Here is a 23,787-nt window from a genome sequence, read left to right as displayed (position 1 = left end):
GGTACGTGGGGGCGGGCGAGGAGCGGCGCTACGCCGCGCTCATGGAGCGCCTGCACCACCACCAGGCCGAGCGCACGCCGCACACCGCGCACGTGCAGCTCAGGTACGAGGGGGGGCGGGCGAGGAGCGGCGCTACGCCGCGCTCATGGAGCGCCTGCACCACCACCAGGCCGAGCGCACGCCGCACACCGCGCACGTGCAGCTCAGGTACGAGGGGGGCGGGCGAGGAGCGGCGCTACGCCGCGCTCATGGAGCGCCTGCACCACCACCAGGCCGAGCGCACGCCGCACACCGCGCACGTGCAGCTCAGGTACGAGGGGGGCGGGCGAGGAGCGGCGCTACGCCGCGCTCATGGAGCGCCTGCACCACCACCAGGCCGAGCGCACGCCGCACACCGCGCACGTGCAGCTCAGGTACGCGGGGGCGGGCGAGGAGCGGCGCTACGCCGCGCTCATGGAGCGCCTGCACCACCACCAGGCCGAGCGCACGCCGCACACCGCGCACGTGCAGCTCAGGTACGAGGGGGGGCGGGCGAGGAGTGGCAGGCAGAGACCGGGCGAGAAGCGCGTGCATGATCCCCAGGCCCAGCGCACGTGCAGCGGCGGTACCATTTCTTACATTTCATATTATTTATATTCGCTATATTGGGTGGCAGGTACTTCCTGCAGCTGATGACGGAGGCGAGCTGCGTGGAATGGGCGCTGGTGCTGGCGGTGGCGCTGCGCGACGCGCTGGCCGTGCTGCGTACCACCAACGCGGCGCGCGCTCATGACGTCAGCCTCGACGCCGTGCGCCGTCTACGACGCGCACTGAGAGACCTCACCGCCTGGGCCGAACACGAGTGGTCAGTGCGCACTTTCTAATGTCCATTAAATATAAATTAGTCCAATGTATAACGGTATACTCTGGCGGAACACTAATAGACGACGATTGGATGAACAAAAATTGGTGGCAAATTCAGTAGGATTTAGCGACACTGGTTGGACACTTGGATAAGCGTGGTCCTGACTTACTGTATGGTCTAATCTAAATAAATCTAACAATATAATAATAATAATAATATTTTTGTAAATAAAACAGGAAGTGATTTTTTTACAAAAATAAATACAGGTACCTAAGGAAATAAAACTCAAAAATAGATTTATAATAAAATATTTTAATTATAACCGTTTTAACAATACATCTAAATTTAACTAATACGAATCAAAATGATAACTCTAACAACGCTTACTTTATACTGCAAAATTAATTAACCACAAAAACTAATTGTAAACAGAAATAATTAACCACCAATTGAAATCAAACAGAACAACACTATGAACTTAGAAATATTATAACCGATAGCTAAACTAGCAGAGTAACGACCTAACAGTCTAAATCACAAAGAGAGAGTGTTGGTGCCGAGAAGGCATCGTCTATAGGGTCTACCCTCCAATCTTAATCTTCTTTCCAACAGTATGTATAATAATAATACTCACTGTACAACGGGTATTCTAAACACTGCATTCATATAACCCGTACTATTTTTAGAAATCTCTCTTGTGGGTCAAGTACAAAATTTCAATTGCCTTCCCCATACAACACAACTTTTAGCTACACGAAATGTGAATAGATATAAGAAATTTATACAATTTCTTCAATATTTCAGCATCGGCTATAAGCCATTTATGATGGCGATCAGCAATCAAATACCATTTCTCACATCTATCATCAATACGCGAGAGCGTCGCATCTCCATGGTCAAGACCCGAGTGAGGACGCCGAGCACTGGCTCTTTGACGCAAGAAACGAAGCCTAGAACCCAAACGCCTTCAGAGACCAAATTGCCACCTCCGCAGAAAGTGCAGGAGGTTTCGAAGCAGTCGGTGAGGAAGGAATCTCCGAGCTCACTCCCCGAGCCCATCATAAGTCCGATGGCGCCGCAGCCGCCGCCCGCGCGCGATGACGTCACCACCGGTTGTGCCATAATGTAACTTATTATATTCATAAGTACCATCTTCATATTTTATTAAAGTTTACTTTTAAACACTTGGTTGAATTTAACATGTTAACATATTAATAGTATCACGATTTGACAGCCGGCAGCGACAGTTGAGTATACTATAACACTTTTATATTTTATTATAATTATAATGACATCTATTTGCATCCATATATAATTAAAGTATGTTATTCGAAGATTGAAAAAACATGAAATAATAATGTTTATCCTATAATTAAAAAAAAATTGAAGTCTTCAGCCAAAAATATTTGTAATATACATATGTAGGTATATGTAATTATGTCATTAGATGCATTTAATTTTAACATACTAATTTTACATGTAATACTTGCAAAGTGTAAGTAACACAAGAATATCGGCATTATTTTTTAAACTTATGAAGTATTTGGTGCTGAATTATATGAACATAATTTATTAAATCTGATATTGTTAATTAATATAAACTTTTTCTTTCTCTAGTCTTCACTTACTATTATTTAACTAAGTAATATATTCTGAATTAATTAAATTATTTATAATCATTGTAGGTAATATTATGATAGAATAAAGGTGTAGAACAATTTATTATGTACTGTATTTATTATGTACTATAAAAACCAGACATTTTAATACCGTTAAACATTTTCACCACAATTCTTATTTACAGATTAAATATTGATTATTCTATGGATAGTATAATAATTTGCAGCTTGATGGTGAAATACTGGTACAGGTAGGTTTGATGATCTGTATGAGTAATTTGCCTTCGTATATGTTATATATCTTTAAATAAGACCGCATGCTTACTTATTCCAAATATAACCAGCATCTTGATTATGTAACATTAGTTATAATTTTTTTAATATATTAATAATTGCCTTTTCTACGATTATGTATAACCATAAGATGGTTGCAATCACAGTAGTATTTTTTATATATATAAAACATCTAATTTTGAAGTCAAATATATAACTTGTTCAAATAATCATTATTCATTACTGCGGTAATAATTTTATTAAATATTAGTATGTATATTATTAAATTTGATTAATATGATTATTTTTAGAAATTAAGCTTTGAATTAACGACTATTTAAATTGTGGCAACATTAAAATATATTTTTAAATTAAGAAGTAAAAAAATCTAATTAAATCACTATGTTCTAACACATAGTTAGGCATAAAAAAATAACAAACCCGTAATACCAAATATATATGTATATATGCTATTTCACATTATAGGTAAATTTTGATGTTCCCGTCACTATTGTGTTGGATGAACCGGTCTTCCTGTGTGATATTAGTGAGATCATGATCGATATTGGAGTGTTTGTATATATATACATATATACATAATTTAATACAATTGCAGTGGGAAATTACTATGGTAGTAATAAGAAATTATGAATAGATATACTTAGTAGCATATGATTTCATTATACATATAATATGTTTTTTTAGAATTTATTATGAAAATTTTCTTGATTATGACTTATACTTATATCATGCGGAATCCACTAAATTTAAATCTAGACATATGAGATCTTTAACTGTTTTTTTATATCAATATTATTTATAGGCACTCTACAACTAAACTATATATTTCTTATGCTCGGAAAGCATATATATAGTTTTCTTGCATGCATGTAAGAATGCATAAAGCATTTCCTTGTTAATGTGTTACCATTGTAATTGTTTTGTCGTGTATTTTACCAAAGCATCTCTAGATGATTATTAATCTGTGTTGTCCTACTGCTTGGCAAAACACTCGGAATTCATTATCTGGTTTCTAATATTACTCTTGTGGTAGTTTGAGGAGCAAATAATTTATTTATAGCATTTTATATTTTAAATTGAAGGTCTCAAATGCTAGATTTATGTGACGAGCGTAATGCTAGATTTATGTGTAATGGTTTGTGCATAAAATATAAATGCCGTTTTATTGACTATACAAAGTCTAACCAAAATAGTGGTCACGGTTTTCAGAGGACAAATTAGGGATAATATGAACCCATGGAATGTATGAATGTAATTAAAGATAATAAAAATAATTAAATATTTAATTAAAAAAATATTTGAAAGAAAATGTTGAAAATGTCTCATTGCAACAAATACAATATAAATATGACATACTTGTTGTATTCCTAAATTTTTTAACAGTATTTTGGTTAGACCCAGATTTCGTGAACTTTTCAATAATATATTTAATGTTCAATTTTAAGTATGTTACATCCTGGCAATTTTGAAGAACTGTTTTGAATTTTTGTAATCATTGCTCACTTTAGTCATAATTATTTGTGTTTGTAATTGTCCCCGTGTTCCTCAATTAATAATCTCATTACTTGTTTATTTTTGATACGATAATTCTGTATCATGATATTTGAGTGCTTTGAGAACTAAAGTAAATTATGAATGTAGAATAAAATAATGTTGATCTTAATATGGTGCATGTTTATGGTAAGTGAAATTATTGAAATAGTCACATTTTTAACATTGATATTATTTTCTGAATTTATTTCTAGATGAAAGATTTTTTTTCGTTTTCATTGTATCTACTATTTTACTTCATGTAAAATCTGGAATCTGAAATATATCCTCCCCTATATGTAAACCCCCCTTCCCCCTCACAAAGTTAATACCCGCCCCGCCATCATGGTGCCAAGTAATCACTCTTAATTTATTATGTATATATCAAAAGTAACTATAATATTTTCTTTATATGCCGTTTAGTACAAAATATTTTTGTGACATTATTTAATTTACTCCTAAGATTTTCGTGTAGATTACGTGGTTCAATTAAATATTCGAAAAATGTATCTACAAATTGCTCCAAAGTATAGATGCGTAAGCTAATTAATCGTGTTTACGCTGTTACAACTTATGTAGATTTCTTATGAAAGGCAAGATTGTTTAGATCAAATTGCTACAATTAAGGAGCGCAAAAGTTTGAAGCGCATATAGTAAACGTATATTTAATTATAGTTACATTAATTTAATGCAATGAATTTACACTGGACAAATCACCTGTGCTAAAAATGCAAGAGTTCAAATAAACAGTGAAACACATAAAGGTCTGTTTACTGAGAAGTAAATAAGAGAAAGCAAAGTAATTACTTGTCCTCTTGTTTCAATAATGTTTTTTCGTTTCTTTGAATTCTTTGCATAATTTATACATTATGTGATTCGGTTTTAATAAGAATCAATTCAATAATTTCAATCAAATTCAAATTCAAATCAAAAATCATTTATTCATGTCATTTTAGCAAAACATTATAAATTTATTTTTTTCGAAAAAAAAACCGTGTTATATTTTGTATACTTCGAATGGTGAAGTAATTCTTCACCATTCGAAGTATTCAAACATTTCTATTGATAGTGAGATGTGATTTTATAATAAAATAATTTGTAATTAAAATCACAATTTGAGAAAACATTCCGTAGTATTTCGTAGTAATTGCGTGCGCGCAAATCTACTAAAAATAATGGAAATTTCGATTTAATATATTCATAATTGTAGTGTAAGTAGATAATCTAAGTGGTAACTATTGTTAGTATGTATACCACAAAATAACGCAATAACATGTGTTTAAGTAAATAAGTAAAATTTAAATTAACATTTCTACTAATTAATTATGGTGATTTGGTCAATTAAAGTTGTGAACATTATTTAAGTATTTCGCAATCAAGTGTCGTTTATGAATGCAGGTGCTACTATAAAACTTGGCATAATACCAATACTTTTATTAAGTTTATAAATTTATTATTTTGAAATTAAAATTAAAGTACATTAATTCAATGTTTACTATCTGTATGATTAAATTAAATTAATTTCAAAATAATAAATTTAGCAGTTTAATAGTTTTGATTATAATAAAAATATATGTCTTTATTCAAACAGTGTGTATGGAGTTTTAAATAACAATAAAAATCAAATGTTAGTTACGAGTTTGAACACTGAATTTCTAACTATATTTTAAGTATAACAATTATAAAAACTCGCTCGTTTAACCATGTTCTAAAGCGAGCGCTTTATATTATAAAATGTTATAACTTTGATTTACCATATATTTAACTAGACTTTTAATATGTATGATAAAATATTTTAAATTATATTATTTTTATCTGGTCATAACGACAATATATGACAGCACAAAAAGAAGGCAATGCTCCGTGCGCTTTTTTACACGAAATTTATAGTTGTTATTCAGAGTTGTAGTGTTTTACCAGTGTCGTAAATTTGATACATGTTAATCAAAATTTTAACATTATACACGTATGTAATAACTTCTATAGCTACTTTGGATAAGGTTATGGAATTCAGTGTTAATGAATATTTTTTACTAACAAAGTGACGAATTAAACAGAGGGTTTATCAAAATACAGTATTCACATAAATTCCGACAGACGTAGTACAAGAACGCTCTGTGTATGGATAGTACAATACCTAATATCCTGTAGAAAATTTTTGTATTTTTTTGTAATCTAGAATCAATTGATGTCAACTAAATAAATTCTTTACAAAATAAATGATTTTCTTGTCTTAAATAATATTATCCCTAACAAAGGCGAATGGAATCGTAAGAGTTGTTTAAATAAGTTCCTAAAATGTTTAAACCATTTCATGTCATAGAATTTATTTGAGATAATATTATTTTATATCTGACTAAAGTACCAAACTAAACTTTATTGAATATGAAATACTAGACATTAACAATTTGAATCTCCGACGATATTTGTGACTAATCTTATTGCTACGAAGTCGGGTTATTCCCACACAGGCTCCCCTGAAAACCTTTGTAGGTATTTATTTGGCAGTGAATTTTGATATAAACTCTAATCTGACTTCAATTCTTATGTTTCACTGGTACTACTACTTGCCCGCGTATACTGGCAGTTGGTAACGTAGGCAGGTGTATCTGATAATAATCGTATATAAAAAAAACTACCTACCCCACAATTTATATGTTTGCATCACCGTTGAATCAATCGCATAGGTACGTATAAAGATATACTAAAACAAAACCACACCAAAAAGTATTTGCGCATTCGAAATCGCAACCGTGGGTCTAATGAGAGTGGAAAACTACTTGGCCATAACGATCACAATCATAAAAATATACAACTCTATGTATGCATGACGTCATCCTAAGAATAAATATTGAAAAATTGTTTATTTGGTTTTAATATTAGACTGAACGATAATCATCATATAGAGTGACTAAATAAATTTGTTTGTTTCAATCATAGTTTCAATGTAGATAATTTCTATAATCGTCTTTCAATAGAGTTGCCATTATAAAAAGAAGAAAATGTCTCAATTAATCTATGCAGTGATTTCACCTGAATACTGTTCTACTCTGTGGCACTAAATAAACTGTCGTCAGCCGAGCTGTCAAGACGTTTTACTTTTGAGAGAATGTAGAAACAATTGATTTTACACGTTTTATATTGTTGTTTTTCTGAGATTATTTACTTTGTTTATGAAGATTACATACTTGGCCGTTTAACTGTCGCGATGGCAGCCACGGCCGAACCTGAGCTGTCGGTGGTCGAGCTGAAGGCGGAGATAGAAAGACTGAGCCGCGAACTCGACCAGGCCAGCAGCGAAAAGATACAGTCAGCCCAGCTCGGGCTGGTGCTCCTCGAGGAGAAGAGCGCATTACAGCAAAGATATGACGAACTTGAGGGAATATACGAGAACACAAGACACGACTTGAAAATCACCCAAGAGGTTAGTGCCCTACATTCTGTTTCATTATTTTCACTTTTCATGCATTAATGGGTACATAAAAATGTGCAGAAATTGAAATTTAAGCGTTTTTTCACAATTTCTAATTCACATTGTGCACTACTTTCAAAAGTCACAAGTGGAAAGAAGTTTATTAAGTATAACCTACATAGACTAACTGATTGTTCTGACTATAATGTAATGCATAATTTCATATTTATGTGCTTGTCTATATGCATCAAAGTTGTTTGCGACTCTTATTTCATATTTAAACCTTATTAAGTTACTTGAGTATGAAGTTATTGTCATGCAAATATAATTTCATTATTCTTATTTCACAGATGTATTTTATATACTCTATTTAAAAACACAACTCTTATCTGATAAATGCATTATTACCTTTACTCTTTTTAGTATAATTATAAGATAATAAGTTATTTAAATATTCAATTACTTTAATGGATCACAATAAAAAAGTAAAAGTATAATTAGCAGTACATGCAGGTAAAATGATAAAATTTAAATGAAGTAATTTAAATATTACAATCTATTCACTTCACTCATTATTTCTGTTACTTTCACCCTTCACTATACTGGGTGTTATACTGATTCTTGAAAAAATACATCTGTTATTGTCTATGTATTATTGTTGTGTGTACTATTGTTGTAATCTATAAAGTTGTATACATTAAATTATTTAAAATTTCTCAGCATAGAAGTACATAGGCAGTTCAATTATTTGATTTCTGAGTATTATAATAAAACATGCAATCCTTAAGAAAATATTCCATCATTAAGTTGTATGAAAATGATTAGACATAATGAACAGACAAAACATGTACATATAGGTTGATGAACAGATTATATATTTTATTGCATAAAATTAAAATTGAAAGTTTGTTTGTTATTTCAAATTAACAGCTTTTCACTAAATGCATATGAAAGTATAATACTGTATATACTTTCATATGCATTTAGTAAGTAAACAATTATGATTTATAATGTTGTCTGTCTGTCATATATTCATGCTAATCTCTGAAAGAACTAGACTGCTTTTGATAGGACATTCACTTGCAGATAGCTAATGTTATAAGGAATAAATTATAAAGTTACCTTTATTTTAGAAATTACATTCCACGCTAATGAAGTTATGGAATTGTTGTAACTTGGAAAATCCAACTTTATAATTTTTTATTAATATTTTTTTTATAAATCATATATTTATCGAAAAAGAATGATAAATATTGGTATGTTTTTAACTAATTTTCAACTTTCTGTGACAACAAATATATGAGTTCTAATTTTTTGAAATTGTTTTTCAGCTCTGGTGTAAAGTTGGATTTTTAATTTATGACAATTCTATTTTCTTCCGTTGATATATATCATTTGTGTATTCTTACAATATGTGTACTATTTATTCATATTGCATTCAGTTTCATTAATAATGTCTGAAATGATGTATTTATTTGTTCTTAGGCCCTTATGAAACTAGATACAACACAGAAGGTGACCACGCGAAGTGGTATAGAACAAGAAAATGCCCTCCTTAATGAGTCCGCCGCAATGGAGAGCTCACTCACACTTCAGATATTGGAATTGGAAGGCGAGACGAAACAGGTATGAATATATTTCTACCCATTCAAATACTTATTACTAATTTTTATATTAGGCAGTGTGAACATAGACATGTATAACTTCTTCTGCCGCAAATTTCTATATTTCTGCAACAAGTTTCATTGCAGTTCTGCTCCTATTGATTGTAGCATGATGTTATGTAGCATAGCATATATCTTGCCTAGATAAATGGTAAATGGGCTACTCAATATTAAAAGAGTTTACAAAATCATAACAGTCATACTGGAGATAACTCTGAATATCCAAACTCGTAACTTCTCTATAATATTAATATAGTGCTGAAGAACACTATAATGGTGTCGCAAGTCGCACGTTCGATTTTGTTCAGCGCAAAAATGTATGGTATTGACATCTGTTAACAATTTTGCAGTAACTATTATAATATTGGCTGACATTCCACCAAAGAATTTACTTAACTTACTATGGTTTTATCCATAGTACTTAAGTTCATTAAATTCTGTACTGTAATTTCGCGACAATTGTTTCGACATTTTTTTCAGAAGCTAAGAAGACTCCGAATCGAGTCGAAACAATTGTTTATGTAAATCATTTAGTTTAGAAATTAACATAAGTTTTAAAAATAATTATGTTTAAATTAACAAATCCACTTACCTTTTTGTGTCTATGAACAAGTGTAATCTCTCTGGCTTCATAATATGCAATGTCCAATTATTCCAAGTGCAAGCACACATTCTAGATAAAACTGATGTGACTGATGTATTGTACAATATATTATTATGAAATATGTTATCATGTTGTTACAGAAAAAGAATATAATACAATTATTGTATTATTAAGCCAGCTAAAATAGCTATCTTCAACGAGTCATATCCAAATTTATTTTGTATAGGTAGAAGTACCTATACGAAAACTAGTCTGACAGACATCTCAGACTGAGAGCATGATGTTAATGCCCAAATTTAATTTACCGGATTATACTAAATGAATCATATATTTGTACAATGACTCTTGTAAGCCCTGATAGCGTACTACTAGTGGTATATTTTTTATTTAAGGAGGCATTAATACACTAATTTTATCAGCCAGATTACACTGAATTGGTTATGCCCACGAAGTGTGCGTATTTTTGAATGCCATCTATTGATAATACTCAAACTAGAACAATAGATAATGCATCTACATGACTCCATCTATTATATTATTACATCTCAATTGAAATTGTTCCTAATCGAAAAATATTTACAAAAAGAATTATTTCACTTAAATATAGGGGGTATTTTTCTCAACTCTTTCCTATATGGTCGCCCCATACTTAAGAAAATACTCTGAATATTTCTTCTTTACAATTAATTCCTTTAAACGTTTTCACGTGACACCTTAAAATACAAATATATAGGTTTCCCTTGTTACGATTTACGAGTAATTAATTAAAAAAAAACAATTATAAAGTTTTTATCCAATCACTTTTTCCGCCTACCGTCTTCAGGAAAATTAACTTGAACAAAGGCATTCAGCTGTCGCTCGTTATCTTATTAAACAATACGTTCCACCAGACGCGATGGTGACGAATCATGCCTACGCTTGCCTAATGAAATGGGAGCAAATTGATGTGAATTATTGTCGGAACCCTCGGACAGTGCACGCGAGACGCCACGTCCCAGCACACTGAAACTTCTTTTCGTTCATGAAAAGAATTAGTCGAGCGCATTAACTTTAAATAATATTAATTTATACGTACTCTGCTGACCACTAGACGTGATTAATCGTAGGAAATAATCAATGCCCAATATTTGGCTTTGGCGGACGAAAATCGTCTTTATCGTGAGTGACGCAACGCTGCGACTAGCGTAAGCGCAGCCGGGAATCCATAACACTGATCCAGAAATATATTTTTATTTGTCCGGCCTTGATACACATATTCACGCATTACTCAATGGTTTGTAATTTTTTTAAAAATGCAGAGGCTTACAGTGCAGTGGAATTAGTCTATGTAGCGTGGAATATCTGTTTCGTGCCAAGTGTTTCAGGACTGTGCAAGAATAATGGGGCTATAAATCTGGAAAAATGAATGAAGGTGAAGAGGTATTGTGTGTGATTTCGTTTCTTGTGTTATACTTTATTCGAGAAGGGTTGGACACGTCTTGTTCTCACGTTTCCTGTAATGTTTACACGGATAATGGAACAATGTTGACATTTCTCCGACGTTTGGCAGACAGCCAGGGTAATAAACACGGTTAACTTTAAGTCCCATTTATAGACCTTTACCTAAATGTTGAAAATAATTATCTTTTTATTTGTATCTATTCAAATTTAAATAAAATTTACGGTCTACTTTCACGTAAAGAAACAACTGCAATCATTTTAAAATTATTATGGCAATATTACGAGAACGGTATCAGTTAAAAAAATCATTTAAATCGTTATGGTGTGAAGATATCGCGTAACTTAATACGATATATATATATAATTGGATTTAAAATCTTTTGTGATGGTGGCTTTGACACGGTTTAGATTTTTTTAACTATCCTTTATTTAAGGAACTATTTTTTAACATAAAAATTAATTATAAAATCAGATTATGATTAATGTTATCTCGTCGAAGTCAGTAAAGAATTATGACAATTAGATTCTTTTACTCGGTATGCTTTCTCTGTGTTTCTTAACAATGCTGTTAATAAATCATAGTGCACTAAAACTAATTTCAGATGTAATTAAAACGTGATTAGATCTTAGCCGGTTCGCATCTGATGCAAATTGTTCTCTATTTTCATATGTATAAAGTTCTGAATATAAATAATAGTGGTATTTATTATGTGATAAGTAGTCACATTTTTATAATATTCAGTAAACTACGTAATATTGAAATTAAATACGCCCACAATTGTAGGAACATATAATATTTTTGAATAAACACGTATAAATTCACGAGCACAGTTAATATTGAATATTGCCGTTGTATTCATAATACTTTTTTTAATTTATTTCCATATTTAGTTAACAATATACCTAAATATTTCACCGGTAGAACTCAGTTATTGGCTATAAATATATAGGTCAATTCTGTTATCACTGTCTACCTAGTAACACTGGCTGAATGCATTACGTAAAAGCCTTGGCATTGCACTTACATTAGATCACCGTGTTGTTGATTAAATCTATAAGTTTTTTAATTCTGCAATCTACCGAAACATACGCTTGTAAAATTATATGAACCTAAATCAATAATTGGCACTCTGAAACTAATAAAAGGAAGTCATTATACATTTATATTTAACTATCTACGCAATATCGTGTTCTGGGTCACATTTTCCCCGTTTATAAAATATCTAAGTCCTCCAAATTGGCAACCAATGAATCTGGGCTACTGGCGTCACATGATGACGTTATGTTCGTAGTGCAATTTATGTATGCAGAAGACGGTTACCACTTACCGTCACGTGGGCCGTCAACTTGTATGCCATTCCAATTATAGTATATAAAAAAAATACAAATTGAAGTCGAAAGTAGAAATCTATACAGTACTGTATTTACGTAATATGTTTATGGCCTATGAAATACCTCTAATCTATTTTTCTTTTAGTATCTATCTTATTAATATTATAAACGCGAAGGTTTGTGAGTATGGATGGATGTTTGTTACAATTTCACACAAAAACTACTGAACGGATTTCTATGAAACTTTACAGTAATATAGCTTATACATCAGAATATCATATAGGCTATAAATTTCACCGCGGGCACAGCTAATTATAAATAATAATAATATTGATTAATTATATCCAATAAACCTAATAACATACATTTAATTTCCTACCCAGCATTTTTATGACATTGTGATATTTTCGTGCCGCGATGACTGTACAGCAATTCATCCAAAATGCGAGGAAGTTTTATAGGTGGCACACCCTACGCGACGCATAAGTATAAATATGTATACCGACTAATCAACAAAGTGACTGTTTGTGAATGTTTAAAAATAGACTTTCCATACTGGTTGAACATTATTCGAATGCTGTGGGTTACTATTGACTTAATATCCTACTAGACGTCGTATAAATATATATAATAAAAAGCATTTTAAATGTGAAAATTTTCATGACATAGATGGATATAAATTTGTGACTGTTTCGCTTAAAATTGTTATAAATGTGGAACATACTGACTGCATAAAAATTATTTTTAATCGCATATTTCCAAAGAAGGCACCAGTATAGAAAAACGTGAAAGAAAAAACATCCAGCAAGTAAAAATTAAAATTGTTAAAAAATATTTTAATGAAAATTTTATTGGCAAAACCGGTTCTAGGTTTCAACGCAATAATGTACATAATTCTTATTAGATCTTATTCAATAGTGTCCATCAGAAAAAATATATTTACAACAGTAAACCCATCAAGCTATTAGCTTTTGTCTACATTAAATCATTTACAGCAATTGTGATAAGAATAACTGAAATTAAAAAATCATGGACTAGTAACCCGCCTGGCATCCCTCGGGTGCAATTATGATAGGATCTTAGTTTGTTTAAAATATAAACCACATCCCATCATCATATATTACTCACTGTCAATGAAGATTACATTGGAGATAATCTCGCGTGATAGTGATCTAGGTATTTTTCTATTTAGATAAACCACTTTTGGATTCCATATAATTGCATTGAATTATTGTACAATGATTTGAAATTAATTGAATAAAATTAACAATAATATGTAATAACTTTAAATTAATTATATAATAATAATGCTATGAATCATTCATGTTAAATTTGCATATTGACACATAAGAAGGAAAATATAGGTACTATACTGAACTATATGTATCGATTCTTTAATCATTGTGCACACCAGATTCCTCGCAAATAAACGTTTAATTTCATGTAATTTTATTGATACTGAGTTATGATAACTTGTGATCATGTGTGTAATTATACTTGGTAGGCGTCTAGCGAGAAAAAGGAACCTCTTTTCCAACCCTGCGGCATTTAGGTGCTCGCGCGGATATATCATGTTGGCTTTTTTAGTTCACGGTGTAAACAAACGTGATCAGATGATTAATTATTTTTTGAGTTCGGGAGAAAAAATACAATTATTTATTGTTCTTCATTAATTATAAATAAGCCAATTAACACAACGCGATCTAGCCCCAGGGCAATCAGAACATGTGTTACTGGTACTAGACAATTGATATAAATACATAGATACTTTTTGTAAATACATTCATAATATAAACATCCAGACTAATCATCCTCATGAATATAAATGTTTGCATCGTGCGCGGAATCGAACTCGCGACCATCGGCAATAAAGCGGGGTGCTATTCTGATGTACCACCGAGTCTGTCAAATTGAGTATTAGAAAATAACAGTACGTTTTATACGTTTGTGATCAGCTGCGACACGAGCTGGAGCGCGTGGTGAGCGAGCGCGACCGCCTGCTCGCAGAGAGTTCAGAGCTGGGGGCGGACAAGGCGAGCCGCGAGTCAGAGCGTGTAGCACTCCGCGCGGAACTGCGCGAGGCCAGACAGCGGGAACAACGACTCCTCGTCGACATCGGCGACCTCGAGGACGAGAACATATCGCTACAAAAACAAGTATCCGCACTACGATCCTCGCAGGTCAGAATCCTCTAATAATATTCATTTATTTATTAATCTTAATGTGTATTTAATATTTCGCCTTAATAAATTAGTGCTAGTTAATAGTTTGTATTTACACGTTTCGACTGAAAAATGCAGTTGCAACGATTATTTAAAAGAGCAACATGCAAGTTTCTTGCTCATTCTTCTTGTGATAAGACGCATGAGAGTTAGATTAAAAAATTCTGATGACTATTAAAAAGTGCTTAATAGTTACATTAAGTATATTTGAATAAAGGATTTTCTATTCTATTAATTGCAACGCCATATGAACTTGAACTTGAGTAAGTAAATTGATTACTGAATTTTGTAGTCATCAAAATTCTGCAAAAATGTAGCTTCTTAAAAGACGCGTAGGACGTATAATGGCATCCAACAAATTACCGTTATTCTTCATGCAGTCTGAGCATGATTCATATTAAGTGTTCTGTAGAGTGAATACTTAATAGTTTAGTAACATATTTGAAATGGTCAAATCTAGAATTGTTATGATGATTATGTTTTACTGTTATTTATGATTCGATACATAGAGCAAGATTAGATCGTATTATCTGAGACTAGTTGATACAGCTTTGTTGTTAACTGATCACTTAGGATGTGTTTAATATGACGTTTCCTTTATTCCTTGCCTCCTTCATACTAAGATGTAGATTGAATAATAGTAAAAACAGTAGGTGTCATTTCTTTTAGTTATTGTTCAAACTTCTTGTTTCTATTTTTTGTCATTGTTCTTGGTCTCTGTGGTGGAAGAGGATTACCTCGCAGTATTGATTTATGTATTAATATGATTATAGGTGGAGTTTGAAGGTTTAAAGCATGAAGTCCGTCAGCTACGTGAAGAGGCTGAGAATGCTCGTGCAGCTGCTGAGGAGACGGCAGCATTGCGACGCATCGCTGAGCGGCAGCTGGCCGAAGCGCTGGAAGCGCTGCAGGCCGAGCGGGAAGCTAAATTTGCAGCCAAGAAAGAGCTTGATGCACACCTTAGTAGAGAGGCTGCATACAATATCACTAACTTGGCGTACAGTATACGAGGTCAGAATAATTTATAATGTTGCCAAAGTTACTACACACTTCGGATTAAAAAAAAGAAACCTATTTTTAGGTTACACAAGTCATTTCATCCCAATAATATACCAGGTTTATGAAAAACCCCATATTTTAATGTAAAAGAAAGAAATTATAGTAATATTATTAAGTTAATTTTTTTTTTCTAATAAGTATTATACTATGTTGTGTTATGCTTATATTAAAATTTACTGATTTCTAATAGGTTTGCCTATGTGGCTGTATATTCCCGTTTATACAAAAATTTCTTGTACTTTGTAAATCTTTTAGACATGTTTTATTTTTTACCTTAGATTTATTAGCCAGGATAAACGATTATTTAATTTTCTTTTTAGGTATGCCAGAAGATAGCACAGAGGATGAAGGTGAACCGGGCGGATCGAACGCCGCAGAACTTGCGACTGCTATGGGTGATCACCACGCCGATCTCTTCTCAGAAGTGCATTTGCATGAAATCACACGTCTCGAGAAACAGCTCGAGCAGGCACACAATGAAAACGTATGTTGTACTCACATGTTGTTAACTAACTAAATATCACCTCTACTTAAGGAAGTATAGTTGTGAAGTGGTAATGTTGCTTCGTTTAAAAAGAGTCTAATTTTAAACTTAAATACATGTATATTTAAAATAATATTTTACTGTGTGTAGACTCAACTGTCGGCGTCGATGCGTGCTGCGCAAGCAACGGCGGAGAACGAAGGCGCGGCGGCTGCTTTACTGCGAGCCGGACTTGTGCGGGCCGCCAGCCGCCTCACAGCGCTTCACGCGCTGCACGGGGACTGCGCGCCGCTGGTCAGTACTAACACACGTCATAGTAGCGAGCGGGGTTCGTGCGGGCCAGCAGATGGTTTACCGCGCTACACGCGACATCAGGTGGTCAGCGAGACCACAGTGGCAAGTGTGTTGTGTAAATTATTTGAAAGAAAAAAAAATAATGGGTCAGGTTTACTCTGTTATATTAATGAGAACCATCAATGTGTCGTATCCATTTTATTGCTTCATAGGAGGCTTAAAAATTGATTTATCCAAAGAATTTTTATTGAAGTTATGTATCGGTATAATCTGTGAAGGAGGACGAGAAGGAGAAGTCGTCGGGCGGCGTGAGCGCGCGCGCGGCGCGGTGGTTGACGTGGTGGCGCGTGTCGGGCGGCGAGGTGAGCGCGCTGGCGGCGCAGCTGGCCGAGCTGCAGGCGGCCGCCGCGCCCGCCGACGGCTCGCCCGCCGCGCTGGCGCGCCACGCGCTCGCGCAGCTCGCCGACCGCGTCGCCGAGGCGGAGGTGCGCGCCGCCGCGCTGCACGCCGACGCGGAGCTGCTGCGCACGCTCGCCGGAGGTACGACCCGCACTGTGCGGCCGCCGGCGCGGCTGATCTACTTACTTTTTTTTCTTTTCTTAGCAAGCAGATCCGCTACAAAAACCAGGCAATTTTGAAAGTGATACGTACGTACTAGATTATGAACGTCGTGATCTTATATTGCTAAACCTACTCTCGATTTCTGGATTAAAAATACATTAAGTACATTACAACAATTTCTTTTTAATTATTATATTACATGTTTGCAGGCGCGGGACGAGCATTGTCGACTGCTGCGCCGGCGCTCGCGTCGGCCGCAGAAACATTGGCACAGATTTATCACCACGTGTGCGCCGTCAACGGAACGCAACCTGAGCGGCTTCTTCTCGAGCACGCCGGCCAGACTGATGGTACTTGTTAGTTTTATATTTAAAAAAAATACACAAACTTGTCCGACACAAGCTTAATGGAATTAGAATAAACACATATTAAATTTAGTATATGTATAACGACCACAAATTATTTAAATTATATTACTGTACATCCAACAGTGGGCGGCGGCGAGGGTCGGTCGGTGGAGGACGAGGCGCTGGCGCTGGCGGCCGGCGAGCTGGAGGGACTGCGCGCCGCCGGCGGCGTGGCGCGCTCCGCAGACACGCTGCTCGACCAGCTCACGCACCTGCGGGCCGCGCTCGACACCGCGCTCGACTCGCGCAACCGGCACCAGCCCGGTACGTACCGACACGACACCACACTACACGACACGCTGCTCGACCAGCTCACGCACCTGCGGGCCGCGCTCGACACCGCGCTCGACTCGCGCAACCGGCACCAGCCCGGTACGTACCGACACGACACCACACTACACGACACGCTGCTCGACCAGCTCACGCACCTGCGGGCCGCGCTCGACACCGCGCTCGACTCGCGCAACCGGCACCAGCCCGGTACGTACCGACACGACACCACACTACACGACACGCTGCTCGACCAGCTCACGCACCTGCGGGCCGCGCTCGACACCGCGCTCGACTCGCGCAACCGGCACCAGCCCGGTACGTACCGACACGACACCACACTACACGACACGCTGCTCGACCAGCTCACGCACCTGCGGGCCGCGCTCGACACCGCGCTCGACTCGCGCAACCGGCACCAGCCCGGTACGTACCGACACGACACCACACTACACGACACGCTGCTCGACCAGCTCACGCACCTGCGGGCCGCGCTCGACACCGCGCTCGACTCGCGCAACCGGCACCAGCCCGGTACGTACCGACACGACACCACACTACACGACACGCTGCTCGACCAGCTCACGCACCTGCGGGCCGCGCTCGACACCGCGCTCGACTCGCGCAACCGGCACCAGCCCGGTACGTACCGACACGACACCACACTACACGACACGCTGCTCGACCAGCTCACGCACCTGCGGGCCGCGCTCGACACCGCGCTCGACTCGCGCAACCGGCACCAGCCCGGTACGTACCGACACGACACCACACTACACGACACGCTGCTCGACCAGCTCACGCACCTGCGGGCCGCGCTCGACACCGCGCTCGACTCGCGCAACCGGCACCAGCCCGGTACGTACCGACACGACACCACACTACACGACACGCTGCTCGACCAGCTCACGCACCTGCGGGCCGCGCTCGACACCGCGCTCGACTCGCGCAACCGGCACCAGCCCGGTACGTACCGACACGACACCACACTACACGACACGCTGCTCGACCAGCTCACGCACCTGCGGGCCGCGCTCGACACCGCGCTCGACTCGCGCAACCGGCACCAGCCCGGTACGTACCGACACGACACCACACTACACGACACGCTGCTCGACCAGCTCACGCACCTGCGGGCCGCGCTCGACACCGCGCTCGACTCGCGCAACCGGCACCAGCCCGGTACGTACCGACACGACACCACACTACACGACACGCTGCTCGACCAGCTCACGCACCTGCGGGCCGCGCTCGACACCGCGCTCGACTCGCGCAACCGGCACCAGCCCGGTACGTACCGACACGACACCACACTACACGACACGCTGCTCGACCAGCTCACGCACCTGCGGGCCGCGCTCGACACCGCGCTCGACTCGCGCAACCGGCACCAGCCCGGTACGTACCGACACGACACCACACTACACGACACGCTGCTCGACCAGCTCACGCACCTGCGGGCCGCGCTCGACACCGCGCTCGACTCGCGCAACCGGCACCAGCCCGGTACGTACCGACACGACACCACACTACACGACACGCTGCTCGACCAGCTCACGCACCTGCGGGCCGCGCTCGACACCGCGCTCGACTCGCGCAACCGGCACCAGCCCGGTACGTACCGACACGACACCACACTACACGACACGCTGCTCGACCAGTAAAGCTATCATCCAGTAAGCGTCACTTACTAATTCAATAGCGGAATCCGCGGCGAGATTGTACATTGGTATTCTGTAAAACCACACCCTCAAGAGCGGGATAGAGGTAAAACAAACACTCGTGATTTTTTTAGAAATATAGGCAAACTCGTTAGCTCAATAGGAATTTTATATTTCCAAATGGATACGAGTGCCTTAACTGAAGCGATGTGTGAATCGAGTTAATAAATCTCTTACAGAATATCAATGCAGCTTCCGCAATCGACACCAACTCGGTACGTACCGACACGACACGACATACGACGACCTATGCTAGCAATATAATAAAGTTATAGAGTTTAACCCTGAAATTGTGAATTTGTCTTAGTTGTTGCTATTATTTTTTGGTATTTCATTCCCAGAGATATGTCATAAAGAACAGTCTTCCTGGAAACTGAGAGGTCCGTGTAACAATAGTTTATTAAAGAATATTAAAGAACGAAATAATGGCAAAATAAAAATTGCCGATACGAAAAGAAAATTACATAATTTAGTCATACAAATGAAGTCACTAGAAATCGAAACCCCAAATATATGCGAGACTAACGTCTGCAATGGACGAACTGTTAAAGAAATAACTGATTATTTTGAGAACATTACAAGAATCAAATCTGGTACCCATGAATGTGATAGGTACCATTTTAAATCTAAAGAGATGGAACCCAAGTCATGGAGTTCGAAGATGTTAAACTGTTATAGAACAAGAAACTTTATGACCTCATTTCCAAAGACTAGTCTGCCGTATTCCACTAGAAAATTGTACACTGATATGTCTAGGAAATGCATTTCTCCTAGAGGCGAAGTGAGCGTCCGCTTTGTATGGAATAATGCTCTGTTACAAAACCGAAGTCATAGAAAAATGTCTAATGTCATGTTACAACGAGACACTATCATTTCTAATGTTAGAGAGTCGTTAAAGTCAAGCCTTATAGTCTGTGTCCTTATGTTGCAGTATATAATGTGATTAAGATTGCAGTCACTAATGTAAGAATTCTTCCTTTCTTTAAATTATATTAAAATTAAACATTGTATGAATTAATAGAAAACCGTTGTTGTTCAACTTTTTCGTTATTATTATTAGATGATAAATTGCATACTCGGTTTATGTAAATAATGTAAATAAATATAGCAAAAAAAGTAATGTTGAATTAATAGTAATGGACATTTCATGTTTGTATATATTAATATATTTAGGTATATGAATACACAAAGTAAGGTTACCTACTGTAAGAAAGAAAAATAAAAGTAGAGTTGTTAAGTGTCTTGTGTATATTTACCTACATGAAGTAATTTACTTACCCATATTTAGTAAATAATCATTCATTCATTCATTCAAATACATTTAAATATGTATAACATGTAATTAATGTTTATATATTTTAATTCTGTTTATTTTTTTATAGCAACATAAAATGAACGAGTTGTTCTATTATAATTCCACAGTCATGGAAACCGAAGAACGCGGTGCCGAAATGGCAGAACTCCAAGAGCAAGTGATAAAACTCAAGTCACTGCTGTCGACGAAGCGCGAACAGATCGCCACCCTGCGAACGGTGCTCAAGTCCAACAAGAACACCGCGGAGGTGGCGCTCGCCAACCTCAAGTCCAAGTACGAAACGGAGAAGACCATCGTCACGGAGACCATGCTCAAGCTCAGAAACGAGCTCAGGCTGCTCAAGGAGGATGCTGCAACGTTCTCAAGTATGTATATTGTATTAATTTTGAGGTAGACTTTATACAAAATCGTCTATCAGGTTATCTCGATCTCGTCTACTATGTCTTCTTCCAACTATCTTGCTTTATAAGCTGTACTTTGCTTTAAACGGTAAGATTACAAAGCGCTGAGGCCAGTCATATTAATCCTATGAAGTAGCGACGCGTAAGGGATATCGCGGACGTAACATAAATAGGTGGTCTCCTTGATGACACATTTATAGTCCTTCAAACCGGATGGAGACGGCCGTAAGGACTTTAATTTCATAGCAAATTTGTTTACATAATAATGTATCGCAGGTTTACGTGCAATGTTCGCGGCCCGCTGCGAGGAGTACGTTACGCAGGTGGATGAGCTGACCCAGTCGTTGTCCGGCGCCGAGGAAGAGAAGAAGACTCTCAACCAGCTGTTGCGGCTCGCTGTACAACAGAAACTGGCGCTCACGCAGAGACTCGAGGAGCTTGAGGTAACTATACGTCATTTAGTTACGGACATTTGATACAGAAAAAAAAGATACATATTTAGTATAGATCGTAATTACAACGGTCTGAGCCTAGGTTCGAACTCATAGCGGTTCTCTTAGTCAACACAAGTTTCCTCATCTATTACAGCAATCAATAATATATGTACATTTTTACCAGTCGTCTGTGGAGTTAGTGTTATATTAATATTGTACTCATTACGTTAATTATACTACAATTTGTTTCGTATAACTATCAAAAGAAGCTTATTCTATTATAATTTGTATAAAGTAGTATGCTAGTGTATGTAACTCATGAAACGCAGGTGGACCGCGAGATGCGCACGCGGCGCGTGCCGAAGGCGGCGGGCGCGACGCGGGCGCGCGGCCGGGAGTTCTAGCGGCTGGTGACGGCGCTCAAGGCCGCCGCCGCCGCGCTGCGGGCGCTGCTGCACGCGCCCGCCCGCGCCCGCCCGCGCCCCCATCGCCTCCACGAATTTATACGATAGCCGAGCCGCACGAGGTTACACCGCTCCGACTTTTTAATGTTGTCGTTCTTAGGGAAAATTATTTATACTTTTTGTAAGAACTAATCTAATTAATCGTACCGGTACATTTAAGGCGGGGAGCCCGCGCGGGTCGATCGCGGGCGGGCGTGGCGCGGCCGGCCGCGAGCCGCCGTGAACCATCAAACTGTGCAGAGCGCCCGCGCCCGCCCGCGGACCAGAGGCGACACTTCACCGATGATATATATGTGTATGAGTATGTGAGGTCGCCGCGTTCCCGCGGGTTCCCCCGAGCTAGACGGTCGGTGTTATATTGAAGTTGACTGATTTTATTGTACGGGGAGTGAGCGGGCACGCCGCGGCGGGGAGCGCAGTTGTCGTTGTCGTCTCGCCCGCTATGCGTTTATTGTTAGTTACCTTAGGCTTCTACGGTCGATCGATCGGCTACTCTTGCCGAGCTAATACTCGTTCGAAGTTTGATTGTTGCGTCTCTATTTTATGTACTTCGCCCCCGTGTCTCCTACATCTTAAATTATCGAATATTTTGATATCGAATTTCCTATACCTATTGCACGTCATCATATTAATGTTTGACACATATTTTTGTAATAGCATTGGTGTATTTTATTACCGCAAAAGAATTTATCACGGTTGTTGATGATATAGTAACGCGAAGATTTAACCTGTGAAATAAAGAGCAGATTTTATTGTTACATTATATTCTGTGGTCTGACGAGAATTATAATAAAACCGTGCAATGTTATTTTTTATCATATACATATATATTTATTAAAGTAATCTTATGATTCCGTATATGTATAAAGAAGGAATCCACTCGATACGAATGTTTAGTACGTCCAAAAAATTTCTAAAATTATTCGTCGATGTCCATCCATTGTGTGCGCAAAAAGACTATGTAATCTGTTTCTAGTTGATATGTTTGTTGTGTTGTGTTGTTGTGGCCCTCTGCCAAATACTTTCGTCCATCTTGTTCTAGTTGTATGGGTAGTGTTTCCGTTTGGTTGTCGTGTGGGCCGGAGGCCGCACTCTGCCGTCCCGTGGCGTCGCCACACGCGTCCATTTCTTGTCCATGAGCTGGCCGACCTCCCAAAATAATATGTGCTCTTATATATTTAGTGAATCCCATGTTTTATACCTGAAATAGCAGTGATTATTAAACTTATTGAAAATAAATTTATCAGCTCCTGAGTTTGCTCAAAAATGTTGCTCACGAGCGTCGGCCGGCCTTCTATGAATAAGTCGAAATTTACAAATGATTATTAAAGTGTTATGATGTATAATTTACGTTATTGGATGTGATATTGGCAGCTATCCGCGATGAGGTCGCGCGTAACGGTCAATGACGTAGTC

The 23,787-nt window shown here is 37.9% G+C and overlaps 2 protein-coding genes across 2 annotated transcripts in view; both read left to right on the top strand.

Annotated features, from left to right (window-relative positions):
• Positions 1-2,546, top strand: part of LOC131852406 (guanine nucleotide exchange factor subunit Rich) — a 30,977-nt gene extending 28,431 nt beyond the window's left edge. Inside the window, exons 26-27 of the mRNA XM_059203083.1 lie at positions 656-844; positions 1,649-2,546. Of these exons, the coding sequence (XP_059059066.1) occupies positions 656-844; positions 1,649-1,973 (514 nt within the window). The 3' untranslated portion in view covers positions 1,974-2,546. The remainder of the gene's footprint in view (positions 1-655; positions 845-1,648) is intronic.
• Positions 2,547-7,355: 4,809 nt separating this feature from the next.
• On the top strand, positions 7,356-22,326 carry LOC131852407 (protein bicaudal D). Its single transcript, XM_059203084.1, has 12 exons — positions 7,356-7,711; positions 9,185-9,325; positions 14,695-14,919; positions 15,735-15,972; positions 16,341-16,504; positions 16,655-16,798; positions 17,077-17,338; positions 17,569-17,709; positions 17,851-18,030; positions 21,180-21,437; positions 21,750-21,916; positions 22,237-22,326. Exons 1-12 carry the CDS (start codon positions 7,496-7,498, stop codon positions 22,309-22,311), a joined length of 2,211 nt encoding a protein of 736 aa, XP_059059067.1. The 5' UTR covers positions 7,356-7,495; the 3' UTR covers positions 22,312-22,326.
• The last annotated feature ends 1,461 nt before the right edge of the window (positions 22,327-23,787 follow it).

Source organism: Achroia grisella, unplaced genomic scaffold (genome assembly GCF_030625045.1).
Source record: "Achroia grisella isolate CSIRO2021 unplaced genomic scaffold, CSIRO_AGI_Agris_v1 utg848, whole genome shotgun sequence".
Classification (NCBI taxonomy): domain Eukaryota; kingdom Metazoa; phylum Arthropoda; class Insecta; order Lepidoptera; family Pyralidae; genus Achroia; species Achroia grisella.
This window is presented reverse-complemented; position numbering and strand designations above follow the sequence as displayed.

Excerpts from the sequence above, each read along its gene's own strand:
- LOC131852407 (XM_059203084.1), top strand. The coding sequence starts at position 7,496 with ATGGCAGCCACGGCCGAACCTGAGCTGTCGGTGGTCGAGCTGAAGGCG. Across the intron at positions 9,326-14,694 it reads TGGAAGGCGAGACGAAACAG|CTGCGACACGAGCTGGAGCG; the intron begins GTATGAATATAT and ends GTTTGTGATCAG. Across the intron at positions 14,920-15,734 it reads CCGCACTACGATCCTCGCAG|GTGGAGTTTGAAGGTTTAAA; the intron begins GTCAGAATCCTC and ends ATATGATTATAG.